Consider the following 18,170-nt stretch of genomic DNA (forward strand, 5'->3'; position numbering starts at 1 on the left):
CCACACCATATCTTTGGTATGTGTGCTTACCATCTTTTCTTAGTATTTCTCAAGGAGTTGCTTGTGACTTCATTGCCAAGGCCGAGATTTGTGGAGTAGGTAGGAGAAAATGGAGTCTGCCATGAAAAAGGGGATGAGACGGTCTCCATTCTTTCTCAGCCTCTTCCTTAGCAGCTTGTGTGGAAGATAAATGACTCATGGCTTCTCTTCATTGTCTCTGCTCTCCCTCCACCCCTTCCTCCCTTTGTGGAGTGGACACAACCCCTCCCACCCCAGACTGGCGTCTGCTGCCTTGCTGGGCCTTGCTTGGTTGTCCACAGGATGGAGAAGTAGACTCCTTCCGTGCCAGTGCGTGCTCCGAAGGCCTTGTGGCTGGGTTCGTCCAGATCTCAGCCCACCTGCTTGTCCTCACCGTTGTAGCAGCAGCCGCTGTGACCGCGTCCAGGGGAGGGGCAGTGCTGCTGCCACCGGCCCCTGTGCCTCTTCTTACTGTCTGCCTATTTCATGACCGCTGTTTATTTTCTGTGCTGTGCCAGACATCATTCCAGAGCTCTGGGCCCCCAAGGACAGTCCCTCGACTCCTGTAGATGCCAGTCTGGATGCAGAGGTGTGACATATACACAGGAAGAGAGGTGGCATTGCAGAAGTCTTCAAGGACTGTTAGAAAAAAGGGCTGGAAGTTTAGAGAACGGGGAGAACGTTCTGGGCTAGGTTAGACGGAGGTGCTCTTGCAGAAGAGGCACTGGAAGTTCAGAGAACGGGGAGAACGTTCTGGGCTAGGTCAGATGGAGGTGCTCTTGCAGAAGAGGCGGGACGACCGGCATAGCCCTCAGTGCGGATGAGTGTCACCGCCGGGGCGCCTCTACCTGTGTGTCCGTTTTTAGGCTTCAGTGGCCTGTCGGGATCGGGAAACTTCACTGGCTGCTCTCGCCCCAAAGAAGAGTGATAATAAGATGATAAAACTGATGGGGCAAAATCCGGAGTTTGTGTCACTCCCTGCGTCCTGAGAACGGGTCTCTGTCTGATGTGTGTTTTTCTCACCATATGCTTGCTCTTCATTTCCTGTGATGAGCTGAGCAATGAGCTTTTTTGACAAGTCATTGATGAGGGGCCGCTTCTGATAGAAACAAGATTAATTACTCCTGTTATGAGCCACCTCGATGGTGATCTGAAGATCAGTTCCGGCTCTAAAGCTCCAGTTTGCAAAAGCTCCTGCCGTCATGACATCGCCAGACAGGTTGCTGGGCTGGGACCGTGGTGATGAGCAGGGAGCCATTGGCCCCTTCACGGGGCTCACAGTCCAGCGAGGGCAGCAGCCAAGCTTGGGGGTCGTGGCAGCCAGGCCCAGCGGACCCTCAGCAGGCACACGGTGAACTGCACCTGGGGCTGGAGGCCGAGCCTGGCGGAGGATCCGGAAAGGCTTCTGCAAGGAGGATCCATGTGAGCTCATTAAGTCTTTTATTTTTTAAATTCTCACCCCAGGATATATTTATTGATCTCAGAGAGAGAGGGAAGGGGAGAGAGAGAAACATCGATGTGAGAGAAAAACATTGATTGGTTGCCTCTCATAAGCAGTTCGATTGGGGATCAAACCCACGACCTAGGTATGTGCCCTGACTGGGGGATCGATCCCTCAAGCTTTTAGCGAATGGAATGATGCTCCAACCAACTGAGCCACCCGGCCCGGGTGTGAGCTCATTAAGTCTTGATGGTCAGTAGGTTTTTGTCTGGCAGAGACAGGTGGGTTATTTGTTCCAGGCAAGGGAAGAGCGTAGGCAAAGAAACACACCTATTTATAAGAGTGTGCTGCTCTTGCATAAAGAAAACGTTTTTTTCTTATGGCTGGAGTAGGGGGTTGAGTTGTAGGGTCCTTGGTGGAAAAGGGCTTGGGACTGGAGAGAAAGTCATAAGATTGTGAAGAGCCTCGAATGTCATCTGAAGGAATCTAAGCCTGGTGTTCTAGGTGAACTTGTCTGTTTTTCCTGGTTCAGGCTTCCCTAGAGTGCTTAAGTTCCTCATGTCCTTTATTTACTTGATATTTTTAAAGATTTTCATTGTTAGAGGACTCATGTCCTCCCAGCTTTTCTGCGAAGCTGCCACTCTGTCCCATCCTCCTCGACTCTGATGCTTGTCTGGGAATTGGCTCATCAACTTACCTGCCGATGCAGTTCTGCACACAGTGGGTGTGCAGTAAGGAGCTGCTGAGTGAAGGAATGAAATCTCAGGCTGATGGAGTTAAAGTCTTTTTCTGTTCAAGCCAAACCACCACATTGCACTCCTTACTGAACCACAGTGGCGAAGCTGGGTGTAGACCTGCACCCCACTCATGGCACCTGGCAGCGGGTCTGTGAATGTCAAGGGTAGGCTGAAGGGGTTGTTGGGAGGAGGGATGAGCAAAGCAAAGGAAGTGGACATGAGAAACAGGAAAATAGGGGAGACCAAGGTAGGGAGTGTAGGCGAATTTCAACAACAGTCACCTTAGGTGCCTTTCCTGCAAGTTTAAACCCTACATACTTCCCCTATTCTCTTTAAAATAGAGGCTAAAAGAGAGGACCAGGTGTTTGCAGAGAACTTGGCAGACTGTGTTGGCCAGTTCGAACACAGAGAGGATTGAAAATGGCTGAGTAGTGAGGAATGCTGGGCAGTGCTCGGGCCTTTGGCAGCTGTTAATGTTACAGAACGCTCTAAAATAATCCTTGGGGATAGATCTTGCCTCAGCCTTTTCTGTCTCTGATCCCTTCACAGAGTTGTTTAAATCATTTCATGTTTATTGAGTTACTTGGGTTACTCATCAGTATAGAGTATCTCCAAGTGTTTTTGTATCTTTTTGTTGTCTGTGGGTCAGCTGACTTCTCGGAACCTCAGTTTCCTTATTGAAACCCTTCAGGGTTGAGTAGTTATTCACGTGAATAGGATTTGCAAACTGTGAAGCAGTGCTATAAATACAAAGTGGTTTTTGTCAATTACTGAGCCTTGAAGGGCAAGGCTGTCTGTTCGATACTTGGCTTACGGTGTCAGTTCGGGCTCCATCAGGGAAGCAGAGCCACGATGAATATCATGGAGTGGGCATTTATTGGAGGAATTAGACCTCACACAGTTGTGGGAGGGGCTGGGGAAGCGAAGGCTTGAATAGGAGGGTTGGAGGATCTGGGAAAAGCCAGCAGTTGGCCAGCCGTCCTGACGCACTGGTCAGGGTGGACAGGTTAGAGCTGGCGGAGGACTCTGGGGCCGAGGCGGAGTGGAACTGCTGCAAAGGGAAGGTGAGCACTGGAGTCTGTGGGAGGGTGATCTCTCTTCACAGCTACCACTTGGCCAGCCCAGCATCTGGTGGTCTCAGGGCATGCTGGTCAGCGAGGACAGCAGTTGGGAGAAAGAGCAGACAGAACGAGGACCAACTAGGGCCCACTAACACCTGTGCATCTGTCTCGCCACCTTTCACTGTGAAAGCCCCCAGAGCATGATGGATGCTGCTTTCTTTCCACTTCCCAAATCTCAGGTGCACTTCTGTTTCGTCCATCTGTGACCCAGAGCTGCACAGGGAAGGGGATTCTGGGAACTGTAGTTCCAACTTAGCTAAGTGGGCATATACCAAACCCTACACTTTCGTAATGTAGAGTTAAAGATTTTGCATGCCTTGGCCTCCCAGGGTCCCTCAAAGGCCAGCGAACTGAAGGCAATGTCATGGTTATAGGATCTAGATCTTCACTGCTTGGAAGTCCAGTTAGCTAATGATCCACTCTTTAAGTGACTTGCACTTGGGTGCCTCAGTTGCTGGTGGCATCAGACCTCCTGGCTTCCTTTCCTGTCTGTATGTAGTGCCAGAGGTGACGGCTGTCTCAGCAGCAAAAGCTGAGGAAAGTCGCGTTGACCGTAAAGAGCCTATCACTTTGGTGGGGGTGCAAAGTCTCCTATCCCAAATTCTTGTTTGACCCGGGAAACATCAGTACTTACTCCTCCTCGCCCTGTGTGAGGGCTAAAAGATTTCCAGGTGTGAATGACTACAGACTAGAGCCAGAAGCTGTCATGTGAAAGTTAAGGGAGAACAAGCTTCAGTCCTCTGGACCACCCTGCTCCCCCTGTGGTCAGTAAGTCCCAGCCACCCCTGTGCTCCTGTTTCTACTGCCAGCTGGGGCCAGCAAGGACCCGGGGCTGCCTTCTGTGGTAATCTTGGGCCTTGGGAAAATAGCACACCTGGGCCTGGTCATCCCTGAGTTCTGTCACCTTTGTGACTGCCACCTCTGATATTTCCCTCTGCGACCACACTCTCTTCCATTTACTCCTTCCAGTTCCCTCGTGTCTGTTGAAGCTACTCCCCATCCTCACTGAGATGCCCTGCTTTTTTTTCCTTGCCTTTATTTTATTTAAAAAATAATTGTTATTGTAAAATTATGATTTACATTTAATGTTATTTTGTATTAGTTTCAGGTGTACAGCATGGTGGTTAGAGAGTCAAATATTTTAGTGTGTTCCCCCCAACATTTCCAGCGCCCACCTGGCACATAGTCATCACAGTATTATTGACTGTGTTCCCTATGCCGTGCCCTGCGTCCCCATGACTGTTCTGCACCTGCCCCAGGGTCTCCAGGACCTGAACCCTCTCTGCTCCTTTACCGAGACAAGGGAGACCAAGCTAAGTTTCCTCAAGCCTTTTTGTCTCAAAACTTCTCTATGTTTACTCATCCTTTTCTCCTAAATTCTGGAAAAGGTAAGGCCTCTTTTTCTCTGTTTATGTACATTACTCTCTCCTTATGTGACCCCATGCGACCTGTGGCTTTAATACCACCCATGTGCTGGTGATGACTCTTCAGTGATGTCTTTGCTTGCATCTCTGCCCCTGTGCTCCAGACACAGGTGTTTACTGCTTACCCCACTGCGCCCCTCTCTCGTGTCTAACAGGCGTCTCACTCTCAGAGTGGCTAGAAGAGAACTCTAGCTCTACCCACCACAACTTTGCTTCCTCACCTCAGTGAGTGGCTTCACCACACACCCAGATACTCCAGCCAGGGCCTCGATCATCCCAATTCTTCTCTCCCTCCCTCTCCACATTCAAATGGCATTCCACCTTTTCATTTTATAATCGAGATAGATCTTGAATCCAACCACTCCCGAGACTCACCACCACTGCAGCCCGAGGCTAGCGTTCATCGCCTTTTACTCGCTCTACTCTAACGTTCTCTATGCTGGTGTCCTCGCTTCCTGATTGGCTATGATTCGTCTTTCGCACAGCAGCCGGGGTGAACTGATGTAAGTGAAGCAGCCCCTATCATTCTGTAGTTCAGGTGCTTTCCCCGTCCACCAGAATCCGAGGCCCCGCCCCTCATTTATTATAGTCCAGTCACAGTGATATTTGTCTGTCCATCGAACATACCGAGCTCTCTGTCCGGAGCATTCTTGCCTGCTTCAGCCTGTGCCTCCTCCTGTTCTGATCTGAATTCAAACGTGACCTTGCCAGAGTGACCTTTCTCTTCACTGTGGTCTTTCCTGACCACACTGGCTAAAAGCAGCCCAGCCCCCCACCAGGTCACTACATATTAGCATATTTTATCTTGAGAGCCTTTGTCAGCCCTCTGGGTTTGCTTCCGCACTCTCCTTTCTAGAACACAAGCTTCTTGTGAGCAGGGACTCTTCCCTGAGTGTCCCCAGTGCTTCACCAGGACTGACTGGCTGACTCTCCAGGATAAACTTCCTGCTGGTGCCCTTCCTGTCCTCTCGCCTGCTTTGGGGTCTTTTTCATGGTGCTGCCCTCCTTTCCTTGTAACTTTGACGGGTCCCAGTCTCCTGGCTCTTTTGCTCCAAATTCCACACCACATCACTGAAAAGGCACTTCTCTGAGTCACCGATTCAGTTGTCTTTTCTCAGCACCCAGCCACCTTGACTTTTCTACAGGGTTGGCGCTGTTCACTTGCTCTTCATGAAACACGCTAGGAGTCCGCTCTAGCTATTGTGCAAGGTGCAGGCCTGGGTCCTGCCTCAGGAGCCTGAAGTCTAGCAGGAGCAAGTAGAGGGTGTGTCTACAAGTAACACAGCAGATGTGCAACCCTTCCTCCTCGAGATGCTTGCATCCCTTGGCTGCTAGGACGGAAGACTTTTCTGGTGATCTTTCTGAGTGCTTAGTATTTCTTTTTTCTTTGCTAGTGTCTTTTTCTTCTGCCTGTGTCTTAAATATAGGCGATCTCTATTGTTTTTGTCCCTTTCCCTCTTCTCTGGACTCTGTCCCTCCGCGACCTCATCGATTTCCACATCTTCACCTTTAGACAGATCTCCTCTTTACCCACCTCCCTCCAGGCACATGGTTGCACATTCATCTAGGGGTCAGATATCTTCTGGGGGCTGCCATTCCCACCACCTCATGGACCCTTCACCTTGGCTGACTCTCACGGACTAATTTTCTCCAGTTTCCCTACCAGCTCTTAGCTGCCCTTTGACGGGCCTGTCAGCTGCCCCTGCCAGCGTGCCTCTCGGAGCTGCTGCCTTCCTGTCCCCAGCATTGCCCTCAGCACGACTCCTCTGTCCCCTTGGAGGGGACTCTGGACTGAGCTGCCCTGTGTGTGCTGCAGTCTCCCTACCACTCCCCGAGCCCCCTCCGAGGTCTTTGCTTCTGTTCTGCCTTTTAACTCTGGTCACCCTCCTCCTCAGTGTCCCGTCCAGCCTCTCCCCTGCCCCCACACCATTTTTCAGAGACGCAGTTCAGATGTCGACAATGCTTCGACCTCTTCCCGAGTCTGTTTGGATGGACACACCCTCACTGTTGAACTCTGTGGCACTTGTTCGTACTTCTCTTTGGTTATTTATGTCCTGCCTCCTGTTACAGTTTTTATGTGTACGTCTGACCCTTCACACATCCCCCGTAAGTCCCCTGAAAGAAGCCCCAGAGGCTGCTTTACCTTTCTCCTCGGAACGGCGACACTGTGTTTGTCTAGTGTGTATCAGTGAGGTCTGAGCTGAACCTTTCTGTAAAAATGCGGGTGAGGCCTGCTCTAACAGAGCCCATTTGCGTTCAGATGGGATTTTGAAGCGCTGCCATGTGTGACTTCATCACACACCCTCTGCTGGCTGGGACTCGTTGGGTGCGCACTGCTGCGTATTCATCACCGGGGGCTGTCTGGGAGAAGGCCGGCAACCCCTTCCTGCCGGCCTCTCAGCCGCAGACGCGAAGAGACAAAGGTGTTTCATTTGTTGATTCAGATGTGCCAGTAAAGGCTCCGGAAAAGTATACAAGTTGGACCTCTGTGTTCACTTCCAGCTCACGTGTGGGCCGGGGACTCCCTGTGGCCATCCACAGGTCTCCAGTCTCTCTTAAAGGCCCCTTGTAAGGTGTCAGGAAGGGGGACTTGGGTGCCTGTCCTTTTGTAAGGCAAACTAAAATACCGTATTTAAGTGCGTGTCTCGTTTCGGTATTTCAGCTCTACTTGTACCCTGGGTTCAAAACTGCCGATGCTTCCAAATGGCTCCGCTGGGGAGTCAGGCTATTTGCTTCTAGGCAGCTCAGTGAGATGACAAAATTTGAGCAGTAATAGAAACAATCACAAAAATCCTTTGCTGTGCTCTTCAGGTCTTGAGTTAGAATAATGCTGACGATAACCCAAGAAATAAAATCTGTTTCCCGCGGATATCATGAGGGGCGGGAGAGAGTAGAGAAATTCAGTTCAGTCTTTATTAGCTTGTCTCCCTTAATGAGTCCTCACGGTTGCGATTGAGCCCATTGAACTAAACATTGTAGGGATAGATTGCCTCGAAAACCCCTGACTTTTCCTGCCCACGCCCATCCACTCTGCGTGACAGAACAGGGTGAAGGCATTTGATTATTTCCTTGAGTACTTCAAAGGTGGGCCGCTGTTCATCCGGAAGCAGTGCCCTCTTGATTACTGATTACCTGAGCTGCTGGAACGTCAGAGCAATGGGCTCCCAAAAGCCCTTCCTACAGGCTGCTGAAAGTTCCCTTTACCTTTTTTGAATTTGAAAGTGTGAGATGGTAGAGTTGGTATCACTTAAAATAATGGAGGTAGTATGTCAGAAAAAATGTTGAAGAATCCGGAAGATATTTTTAGCAATCCAGTTTCTCTGTTTTTCTCATCTGTCTGCTTCATCTTGAGAATATGTGTTTCTTCTCTTAGTAAAGCATGCCTTTTACTTTCCTGCCTATCTGGTTGACATTGCCCTTGGAGAATTTGAAGTATTTTATAGGGAATTGCAAGCTTTCTTCCTCCTACTCAGAACAAAGACGAAATCAAAGGAAGGTGGGAATATCAACAGCGTGGTTGGAGGCGAACCAGCCCAGCCGGCATTGCTGGGTGCAGCGGGCCAGGTAAGCCTGGGTTTGAGGCCCTCCCGCCCCCCAGGAGCTGTTAGGACCCGTCCTCAAGTTCACTGACTTGTCTGAGTATCAGTTTCTCAGGTTCAGTGTTGTCTCCTCAGTTCTGTGATAGGGATGGCAGTGTCCACCTTATGGTTCTGCTCTGTGGATTAATTGAGACGATTTATGATAGTTTCCACCTCACTGCATGGCTTATAAGGTAGATGCAGATATTATTTCAGTTTAACTGGTGAGAGATATTCAATGATGAATCCAAGTGAACACATGACAAAATAGAATACTTGAGAAACGCGTACATGATTTGAGCTGAAATTATGGAGTCTTTGATTAATCAGGTATTTTTTTATTATTCCCCACTGCCCTCCATTGGTCTATTTGTTATCCATTCTTTCCTTTTTGTGGTTATTCTAGAGATTAGAATATACACTGTGGACTTTTTAGTGTCTACTGGATAATGCAAAAACCCCAAACAATGAAACCCTGTTTACTCCCCTCTTTCCCTCACTTTTTGTCCTGTTGATGTCCTATATGCTAATTATGCGTACATTTTAAGTTCCAGAAGACATTACTGATATTGTAGTAGTGTGTCAATGTTCAGCAGACCTACCCCCATAGTTACCCTTGCTTTTGCTCTTGACGCCCGTCTACCTTTCCATGATTCCATCTGGCATCGATTTCTTTCTAGTTGAAGAACCCCCTTTAATATTTATCTTCATTATTTCTGTAGTAATTCTCTTCATTCTCTTTTGCTTGTTGAAAGTTGGTTGAAAGCATATTTATTTTACCTTTTTTTTTCTTCAAGGATTCTTTTCAGCATAGAGTTTCAGGTCGGCTGTTTCCTTTCATCTCTCTAAAGACGCCAGCCCATTGTCTTATGAGCTTCCCTTCCGCTGAAGGTCCGCTGTCGGTGTTCCACCACTTCCTTCTCTGCCCGTCAGTGGTTCTCCTGTGAGGTACCTGGGTGTGGTTTTCTCTGTGTTTACACTGCTTAGGACACATAGCACCCCTCGAGTCTTGGGTATGACGTCTATTGTTGGATTAAGAAATCCCTTTGCCGTTATGTCTTCAAAGAGTAACTCTGCCCAATTCTACCACCGTCTTTCTCCTCCTGGGACTCTGTAATGCACGTTTGAGCTCTTTTACTGGCTCTCGTCTCTTTTAGGTTCTTTTCTGTATTTTTCATCCTTCTTTGCACACTGGGCTTTAGTTTGGATACGTTATACTGACTTCTTTTCTGATGCGCCTAAGCTGCTATCAAATCCATTTATTGAGCTCTTAATTTCAGATGTTATATCTTTTTAGTTCTAGACTTTCAATTTGATTATTTCAATAGATTTTAGGTAAGCGGTGAAATCCCGTGGTCTTTCTTTAGTAACTGATTGTAGTTGACGTCCGTGTGACAGGAGCCGGTGTCTGGATCGCCGTGGACCTGTTGGTGTTGTCTGGGTCTTTCTCTGGTTTTCAGCCACTTGGTCCTGTCATTTGGAATGTCTGGTAAGTTATGACTGAACACTGAAAAATTATGGAGGCTCCGTAAGATATTTTTCTCTTCCCGAGATCTACTTTTTTAGTTTTGCTGGCAGGCTTGGAGAGTAAGGGAGGTGAGGCCATAATCCAATGAGGAATTGAGAGGCTTTGAGATGGGATTTCGGTGTTGATGAGAGCTAGTTGTTTTGAACTTTGCTCTTACTCCAAGAGCAAAGCCCTTGCAGGCTTGTAATTGAAAGTCTGGGGTGTTTACTCCATACAGCCTACCTTCCTTGGTGAACTTTACTATATATAATCTACCTTCCTCTGTCTCCTTAGTAGTGTGAGATGGTCGAAAACTTTGCTTAACCTTTTAGCCTCTTTGTATTTACTCTGTGCTTAGTTTCTCAGCCACTCACAGCGCCCCTCACCTCCCCTGCCCTCCGCCCCCAACACACCCAAGCAGCCTTCATAACGTCAGTCTCCTTGATGGGAAAAGTAACGGGGAATGTCAGCTCGCTACTCTGCTGCTGCCTTTTCTCCTAGGAACTTGGCTCTTCAAATTATGACTTTCTAATGGGCCTGAACTTCAGTTGCTGTCTTCCTGGCTGGGAGCTCTGAGCTACTGACTTTACTTGGTCTCTGGTCTGCACCTCCTAAAGTTGGCAAATGTCCCAAGAAAAAGAGCAGTGGACGGTGCCAGGTCCGCCTCGGGGTCTTTCTGGGATCTTGGCCCCTGGATCCTGGATCACTCAGTGACGTGTTCAGTGATCCGTCTCTTGTCATCTGTCTTTTGTGGCTGTTCTTGGGGCGGGACACAAGCTGCTCTGTCACGGCAGAAAGTGACAGTCCCCTGGGAGGGGCAATCTCAATTCTTGGTTTTTTGAAATTTATACCATACTTACCCACCCCCTCCCAAAAAGTATTTGAGGTAATTCATAGTGAAATACACATATGCATGCAATAAAAACCTTAAAATAAGGGGAAAAAAATACTCAGAAGTACAAGAACAGCAGGGAAGGCAGAGGAAGGTACAGAAACAGGAAGGGCATTTAAAGGAAATTTAAACTGTGGTGGTTCCCATGGTTGGCCATGATATTTAGTACAGGACTTCCTTGATGCTGAGGTACAAAAGGACACGTGAATTTTATGTATGTTGGGGAAAACAGGACTTGGCAGTTGGGATAGAGAAAAGATGAAATTAGCAGTAACACGTGTATTCGGTTTTTTGGTTTTGTTTTGTCTTTTGGCTGTTTTGGTTTTGTTTTTGTAGACTTAGACAAAAACTTTTTCAACCAAAGTTTGGAAGCAATGGAGGGTTCTGGAACTTACCTGAGAGGGTCTGGTCTAATCAGGGCATTACACGCGCTGGGCCATTTAGTGACTGGGATCGCTGATGGTCTGGCCTCAAAGCCTTAATACCGCTGCACAGTCAGACACTATAATGCCCGTATGGCCCTGGCCCGGTAGTTCAGATGGTTAGAGTGCCGTCTGGCTATGTCAAGGTTGAGGGTTCGATCCCAGTCAGGGCACATACAAGAGTCAACCAGCGAAGGCATGAATAAGTCGAGCAACAAATCGATGTTTCCCTCTCTCCTTCTCTCTCCTTTTCCTTTCTCTCTAAAATCAATAAAATTTTTTAAATGCCCATATTTTGTCTTGAGTGTTGAAGGTGCTCTGGGGCTCTGGTACTCTGGTTTAAGTGGTAAGAGGTGCTTATATATTTCTTGTCCTTTGGTCCATCAACAGATATTTTTTATGGCACTTAATTCCAAGGGAGTTTTATCATACGGATTTTTGTGTCATGGAACAACACAGTAGAGTCCTCAGTATTGCTTTTAAAGATGCTCTTCATATGATGGTTCCTCATGTTGACACTTGAAAACAAATTGAACTATAATTTTAAATCAATATTAGTAAAGACTCTTAATTTGAAATGCTGGTGAATTTAGAAAACCAGAGGAAATTTTTATTTTTCCCCCTCAGTTATCAATTGTTACAAGAGATGTTGACAAAAACTAGCAACGTGTGGCTGTGCAGATATGTTTTTGATTTGAAAAGAGCCATATGCTTTATTTTTTACCATTTATATTTATTTTAAAATATGATTAGCTGTTATTTAACACTATTAAAGGAACTCTGTGCTAAATACCAGATTGCTCGTAGTTGAAATTCAATTACCAAAATTTAAAATCTTGATTTGCATGACTGAGGAGACAGCTTGGTTCTGCATGCAAGACACAGCTTGGGTTTATATCTTTTCCGATTAGAATTTGATCTTTCAGGCGTCTGTTCCTGTCTGCTTTGCTCTTCCCAGTGGCACTGTAACACAGCCGGTCGGAGGTACTCCGCAGGTTGGGTTGGGATGCGGAGGCAGGAGTGCCTGTGTGACCCGGCGGGGGGGGGGGGGGGGGGGGGGGGGGGGGGGGGCGGGGCGGGGCGGGGGGAGCGGTGCTGGAGCTGCTTCTTGCACGAGGCTGAGAGATGGCAGGGAGGGCATTCCAGCCGCAGGAGGCACAGAAGCAGAGGCCATGGGCCACGAGAGAGCGTGGCATTTACAGAAAATGAAGGATCCTGGCTTCTTCACAGTTCACATCACACATGGCACCCATGACCCCCCGCAGAGGGGCCTGGGCAAGGGGCTCCCCAGCACAGACTTCCAGGATGAGAGCTGTACCTCCTTCTCATCCCTGGATTCTGAAGCCTTGGACTGCCCCTCCACCACTTTGGCCATCACCTGGCCTTCTGGGGTCTTTGGAGCCATCATTTGTTTTCTTGGAGTGCAGGCATTACAAGGTGAAGGAGTGGCCGGAGAAGAAGCGGGAGTGCTAGCCATGGCCAACCACGCATGATCTCGTATGTCTTTTACTCAGTGGCTCAGCAAATATTTACTGAACAGCTACCCTGTACCAGGCTCTGTGTGTGTGTTCTGTGTACATGAACAAAACAGCCAAAAAAAATCACTGCTCATATGGACCTTACGCTCTCGTGGCAGGAGACAGGCCGTAAATAGTAGTAAAAACATACAAATGTACATGACGTGTCTTAGTGGTAAGTGAGAAGAAGAAACTGGGCAGGACTGAGAATGGGGGGGTGGGGGCGACTTTAAGGGGGTTAGGAAAGGCCTCGCCACGAAGGTGTCGCTGGAAGGAGGATCTGAAGCCCTCGAAGGAGCCTGGGTGAGTGCGAGCGCTCTGGACGGAGGCCCTGAGGTTGCGGCAGGCCTGGCTCATTCTAGAAACCGTAGGAAGAAAGCATAGCTGCGTATGGTGGCTGGAGCCAGTGGGAGAGGAGAGGGAGGCTCGAGGAAGGCCAGGTGCTGTGAGTGAGGTCTTGATGGCCTCTCGGAGGACTTCTGGCTTTTATCTGAGTGAGCTGGGGAATGATTGGAGAGTTGAGCAGAGTAATGATGTCATACAACTTAAGCTATGAAAAGATCACTTTTTAAGACTAGAGGTCAAGAGTAGAAACCAGGAGACCAGCTGGGAGGTTGTTGCTGTGATTCAGGTGAAGGGGATGGTGTCTTGAAGCAGCGTGATCACAGTGGGGGGATCTGGAAGATAGTTTGTGTCCTATGGGGGATAAGGAGCCGTTACAAACTTTGAACCAGGAAACTAACGTGAGTTGTGTGCTAAAAAGATGATACTGGCGACCCCGTGGAAGCAGGATTGGAGAGACACGGAGCTGGATCAGTTTCCGAAGCTCTAATCACTAAGAATAAAGATAGAGACTCTAGCTGGGGCCCTTTTGGGCAATTGTCAACCCTGGTCAACTTCTTTTCATTTTTTAAGATTTTACTTATTTTTAGAGAGAAGGGAAGAGAGAGAGAAAGAGAGGGAGGGAAACCTCAATCTGTTGCTTCTCGTACACGCCCCAAGTGGGACCAAACCCACAACTCAGGCATGTGCCCTGACTGGGAATTGAACTGGTGACCTTTGGCTTTGGGGAACAGTGCCAAACCAACCGAGCCACTCCAGCCAGGGGAACCCTGGTTGACTTCTTACCAGGGATTGATATCGGAAGGATTTGTACATTTGGAAACGTCTGTGCAAACCTTGTCAAGGAGACAAAGTTAGTGACTGTGATCAGGTTTATTCTAGTCCAAAGGCAGCCTGCAAAGCCCACAGCTGCCCAAGCTCACCACGCGCTAGGCGTGGTCAGGGGCGCTCTGTAACTCCGTCATTCGCAGGGAGCGTGGTGACCGTTGTCTCTGTTTCTCAGGTGGGGAAACTTGGGCACAAGGAAGTTAAGCACTAGGCTCTGCCACTTCTTAAAGATCGTCACTCTGGCCGTTCCTTCTGAAAGGTTTCTAAGGGAGATTCAGAATTGTCTGGTCAGCTCTAACATTGCATTGGGAAAGAGATCTCCTCTGTCCTTTGTGAACTGTAGTGATGATGGCTTCGCTGCTGGGTGCTTATTATTTATTAGTTCAGTGCTCTGAGTTGCCAGTGACAGATATTAGGTTAAGGAACATAAGTGAGAGTGAAAGGAACTGCAAGAAACGGAAATGTCCAGAGGAGGAGGTGTGTGTGTGTGTACATGTGCGCGTGCCGGTGTGGGTCTGGGGAGGGTGGAGTGATTTAGAAGATGTGGCTACATCCAGTGACTCAGACAGTGTCGTCAGGTCACTAGGGCACGTGCTGTCTCCTCGCTGGTCCTGGTGTTGCTGGCCAGGGTCTCTCCTATGGTAGGTGGCTCCCCGCCTGGTCAGGAGGGCTGCCCACCCACAGCTTCAGCCCCAGTCACCTTTGTAGGATCCTGTTCCCGGAGGAAGTGAAAGTGTCTCCCTGAGAAGCTTCAAAGAGGAGGCAGGAGAATTCTGATTCACCTGGTCTCAGCTCCAGTGTCCTTCCTGGGGGCTGGGGGTGCAGGGTCAGGCCCATCTGAGGGGCACGTAAGGAATGCTGGGCAGCAGTGGCGAAGTGTTTGCAGGAAGTACCAGGTGCAAGGTCACAGACATCACCGCCTAGGCACACCCTCAGGAGGGAGGGAGCAGCGTGCTCCAGCCTTTTCTGGGGTTGGTGGCACTATTCTCCGTGGGAAGCAATGTGACCCATGAGTTACCAGCACCGGTCACTTTATTTTTAGGGAGCCCCCCAGCTCAGAGGGCCCACTAACCCCCTCGCTCTTTCTCAGATGTGAATATTTCCTCTTTTCCATCTCAAAGTAAATGATACGGGGTGGAAAAAAACAAGAGATGACTTCAAAGAAGAATTTCTCAACTTTTTGGGGGGGGACCCTGACAGAAATTAAGATAAAAGGTGTCTTCATACTGTGGGATACACACACCTTTGTTCATTACATAACAAAACTTAATGAAACACATGTTATTTCTTACTAAGTGTAATAGACTCTAATATTTTCTGCTCTGTTTAATTTCATGAAAACACACCCACGTGCTGATGGCAGCCGTTATAAATTCCTTTTACAGCCCACTGAACAGTGGCAACTGGAGTTTGGAAATCACACATTGAACCATTGAAAAACAAGCAAGAATTGAATGTCAGACGTTCTGGGGTGGCTGTAACAAAGCCGCGCAGCCTGGGTGGCGGGAGCCGCGGAAGTTTATTGTCTCACAGTTCTGGAGACCGCGGTCCGGGTGTTGACAGGCCTGGTTCCTCCTGAGGGCCGTGGGTGAGAATGTGCTCCATGCCTGTGCGCTGGCTGCCGGGGGTGGCAGGCAGGCAGGCTCTGGTATTCCTTGGCTTGCGGACGTATCCCCTTCTCTCCGCCTTTATCCTCACACGTGTCTCTCTGCATACGTGGCAGTGTCCAAATTTCCTCTCTTTAACGGCACCGGCCACTAGATTAGGGGCCCACTCTACTCCAGTAGGACCTTGTCACGACAACGAATTATGTCTGCAATGACCCGATTTTGAATAAGGTCACCTTCTGAGGTACTGGGAGCTGGGACTTCAACACAGGAATTTCAGGAGGAGAAGGGACATAATTCAACCCCTAACAAATGATAAAAATACAAAATTGGAAATAAATAGTGAAAGTTCTTATTATGTGGCAGACTCTCAGCTCCATATTTAACTTCATGAGCTCATTGAATCCTTCTTGCCCCATTTCATAGTTGGGAGGCAAGGCTAGAGGTCTCTCAGATTTGAACTTGGGTCTCCTTGATTTCAGAGCCCGTGCTTTTTCCTGTGTACCTTATCCATAGACCGTCAAGAAGGAGCCATACAAGTGCAAGTTCACTTGGTCTGGGTTGCAATGCTCAGCACAGGTGGTAAATGCGCTGTGGAATTGTGCCATATTTCACTGCAATGAAGACATCTTCAGGGTCACACAGGAATGCCAGTGAACTCTTGGCTTTGTCCCCGGTCTTGTCCCCCGTGAGTGGCCGCGTTCCTAACAACACTCAGCCCAGCAACCAGCCGGACCGCGCACTCTCTCCCTTTGTGTTTTCCTGTTCTGAATTTTGATCAGGGTGAAGAGCAGGGAGAAGGAAATGAGCCAGAAAATAGAAAATTAATACTTCGTAGGGTCATCATATTTTAAAATTTGTAGACAATGTGGGATAATCGGAGTTAAATCATGTTATCAGCAGGTTGCTGTAGGATTTAAAAGTTGGCATCCATCAATGTAAATCAGGTCTCAGGAGCCCCAGGGAATGGTGGTCTCCAGGGATGAGGGCTGATGCAGAGCGGGCAGAAGTGTAAATACTTGATTAGCTGTGTCCTTTTCTTTCCCACAATAGCTAAACTGCTTCTACATCACATAACCTGGTAATGGTATGTTAAATAGTAACGGGAGGGAAGAAGCTATTCGGGTTTATGGTTAGCCTACTTTAAATATTTATCTTCCCCCCTGTCAATCCTAGGAAGCTTTTGAGTGAGAGGTACTCATTTCAGGGGTGTACTCCTGGCTCACGGGTTCAGGGATGACCTCCTTCTGCACAGACGCAGGCAGGACATCATCTCCCCCAGCTGTTCAGATGTCACATTTCTGCCACATGCCTGCAAACGGGAGCACCCATGGGTTTGCTGCATTTATATGGGGAAGGCTTGGCCTGATTCAAGACCCTTCTTTCATCTCTTGTCATTGCAGCTGTCTGTCAAGGGCGTGTGGTGAGAGTCCCCGCCGGGAGCCTGGTGCGGGTGGTGGGCACCGAGCTGGTCATCCCTTGCAACGTCAGTGACTATGACGGCCCCAGCGAGCAGAACTTTGACTGGAGCTTCTCGTCTTCGGGGAGCAGCTATGTGGAGCTGGCCAGCACCTGGGAGGTGGGCTTCCCAGCCCAGCTGTACCGGGAGCGCCTTCAGCGGGGTGAGATCCTCTTGAGGCGAACCGCCAACGATGCGGTGGAGCTCCACATAAAGAACGTCCAGGCCTCGGACCAAGGCCACTACAAGTGCTCGACCCCCAGCACGGACGCCACCGTCCAGGGCAACTATGAGGATACAGTGCAGGTGAAAGGTACATCCTCACGGGGCGGGGGGGTCGCCATGCCAGGGGCCAGGCTTTCTCGTGCCACTTGGCTGTGGGTGACTTTGTCCAGAAACTTGACACTTGCTGAGATCTTGCTTCCCCCTTTAATGGAGTAATTGCGTCTTACCTGATTAACGGCAGAGGATGGGCCAGGCGGCCCCCGCGGGTCCTTTGTCTGCACCACGATCCCGAGCTGTCCCCCAGCTGGTGAGCTGGAGGCAGCAGGGGGTGGTAGTGGGGAGCCCAGCTCCGAGCCAGGTGGCCTGTACTCAATGAGTGCAGTTCCTGGCTCTCCCACTGGGCAGCTGTGTGGCCGTGGGCACGTGGCATCAGCTTCCTCCTCTGTGATAGTGCCTCCCTTGAAGTCAGTGAGGAAGGACAAGGGAGAAAGCCTCAGAACGGTGCCGGAGTAAGCATTCCGGGAAGGCCATGATGATGACGTCTGGCTCTGTGGGAGTGACAGACACTTCAAGCTCACGTCCTTCCGTGTGCCCTTCATAGCTCACGTCCTTCCGTGTGCCCTTCATAGCTCACGTCCTTCCGTGTGCCCTTCATAGCTCACGTCCTTCCGTGTGCCCTTCATAGCTCATGTCCTTCCGTGTGCCCTTCATAACTCACGTCCTTCCGTGTGCCCTTCATAACTGAAGTGCCTGTTAGAGCGATGGGGTCCCTGCTGGCTTGCGATGGGACACCACGAGCTTATTGGCCTGGCTGTGCAAGTCGTCACACCTTGGAGAGTGGCACGGTTTTGGTTTTCATGTTTGTTTTTTCCCATTTTCCAAGTCCTGCTAGATTTACTCGCACACTCAGTTCTCTGAATTCAGCGAAGAAGACAGGGCAGTATATTTCCTTAATTTACACATGAGAGAATGGGAGAGTAGAGGTTAATTACTTTCTTAAAATCACATAGCTAACTAGTAAATGAGCAAGAACAAACCATTTTAATTTGGAG

General features: G+C 49.1%; 1 protein-coding gene across 1 annotated transcript in view; it reads left to right on the top strand.

Moving 5' to 3' along the window:
- The window catches only part of PTGFRN (prostaglandin F2 receptor inhibitor), a 71,657-nt gene that overhangs the window by 12,564 nt on the left and 40,923 nt on the right, over positions 1–18,170 (top strand). The window contains exon 2 of the mRNA XM_053915558.2: positions 16,838–17,206. Within this exon, the coding sequence (XP_053771533.1) occupies positions 16,838–17,206 (369 nt within the window). The remainder of the gene's footprint in view (positions 1–16,837; positions 17,207–18,170) is intronic.

The sequence above is a fragment of the Desmodus rotundus genome, chromosome 12, assembly GCF_022682495.2.
Source record: "Desmodus rotundus isolate HL8 chromosome 12, HLdesRot8A.1, whole genome shotgun sequence".
NCBI classification, from domain to species: Eukaryota; Metazoa; Chordata; class Mammalia; order Chiroptera; family Phyllostomidae; genus Desmodus; species Desmodus rotundus.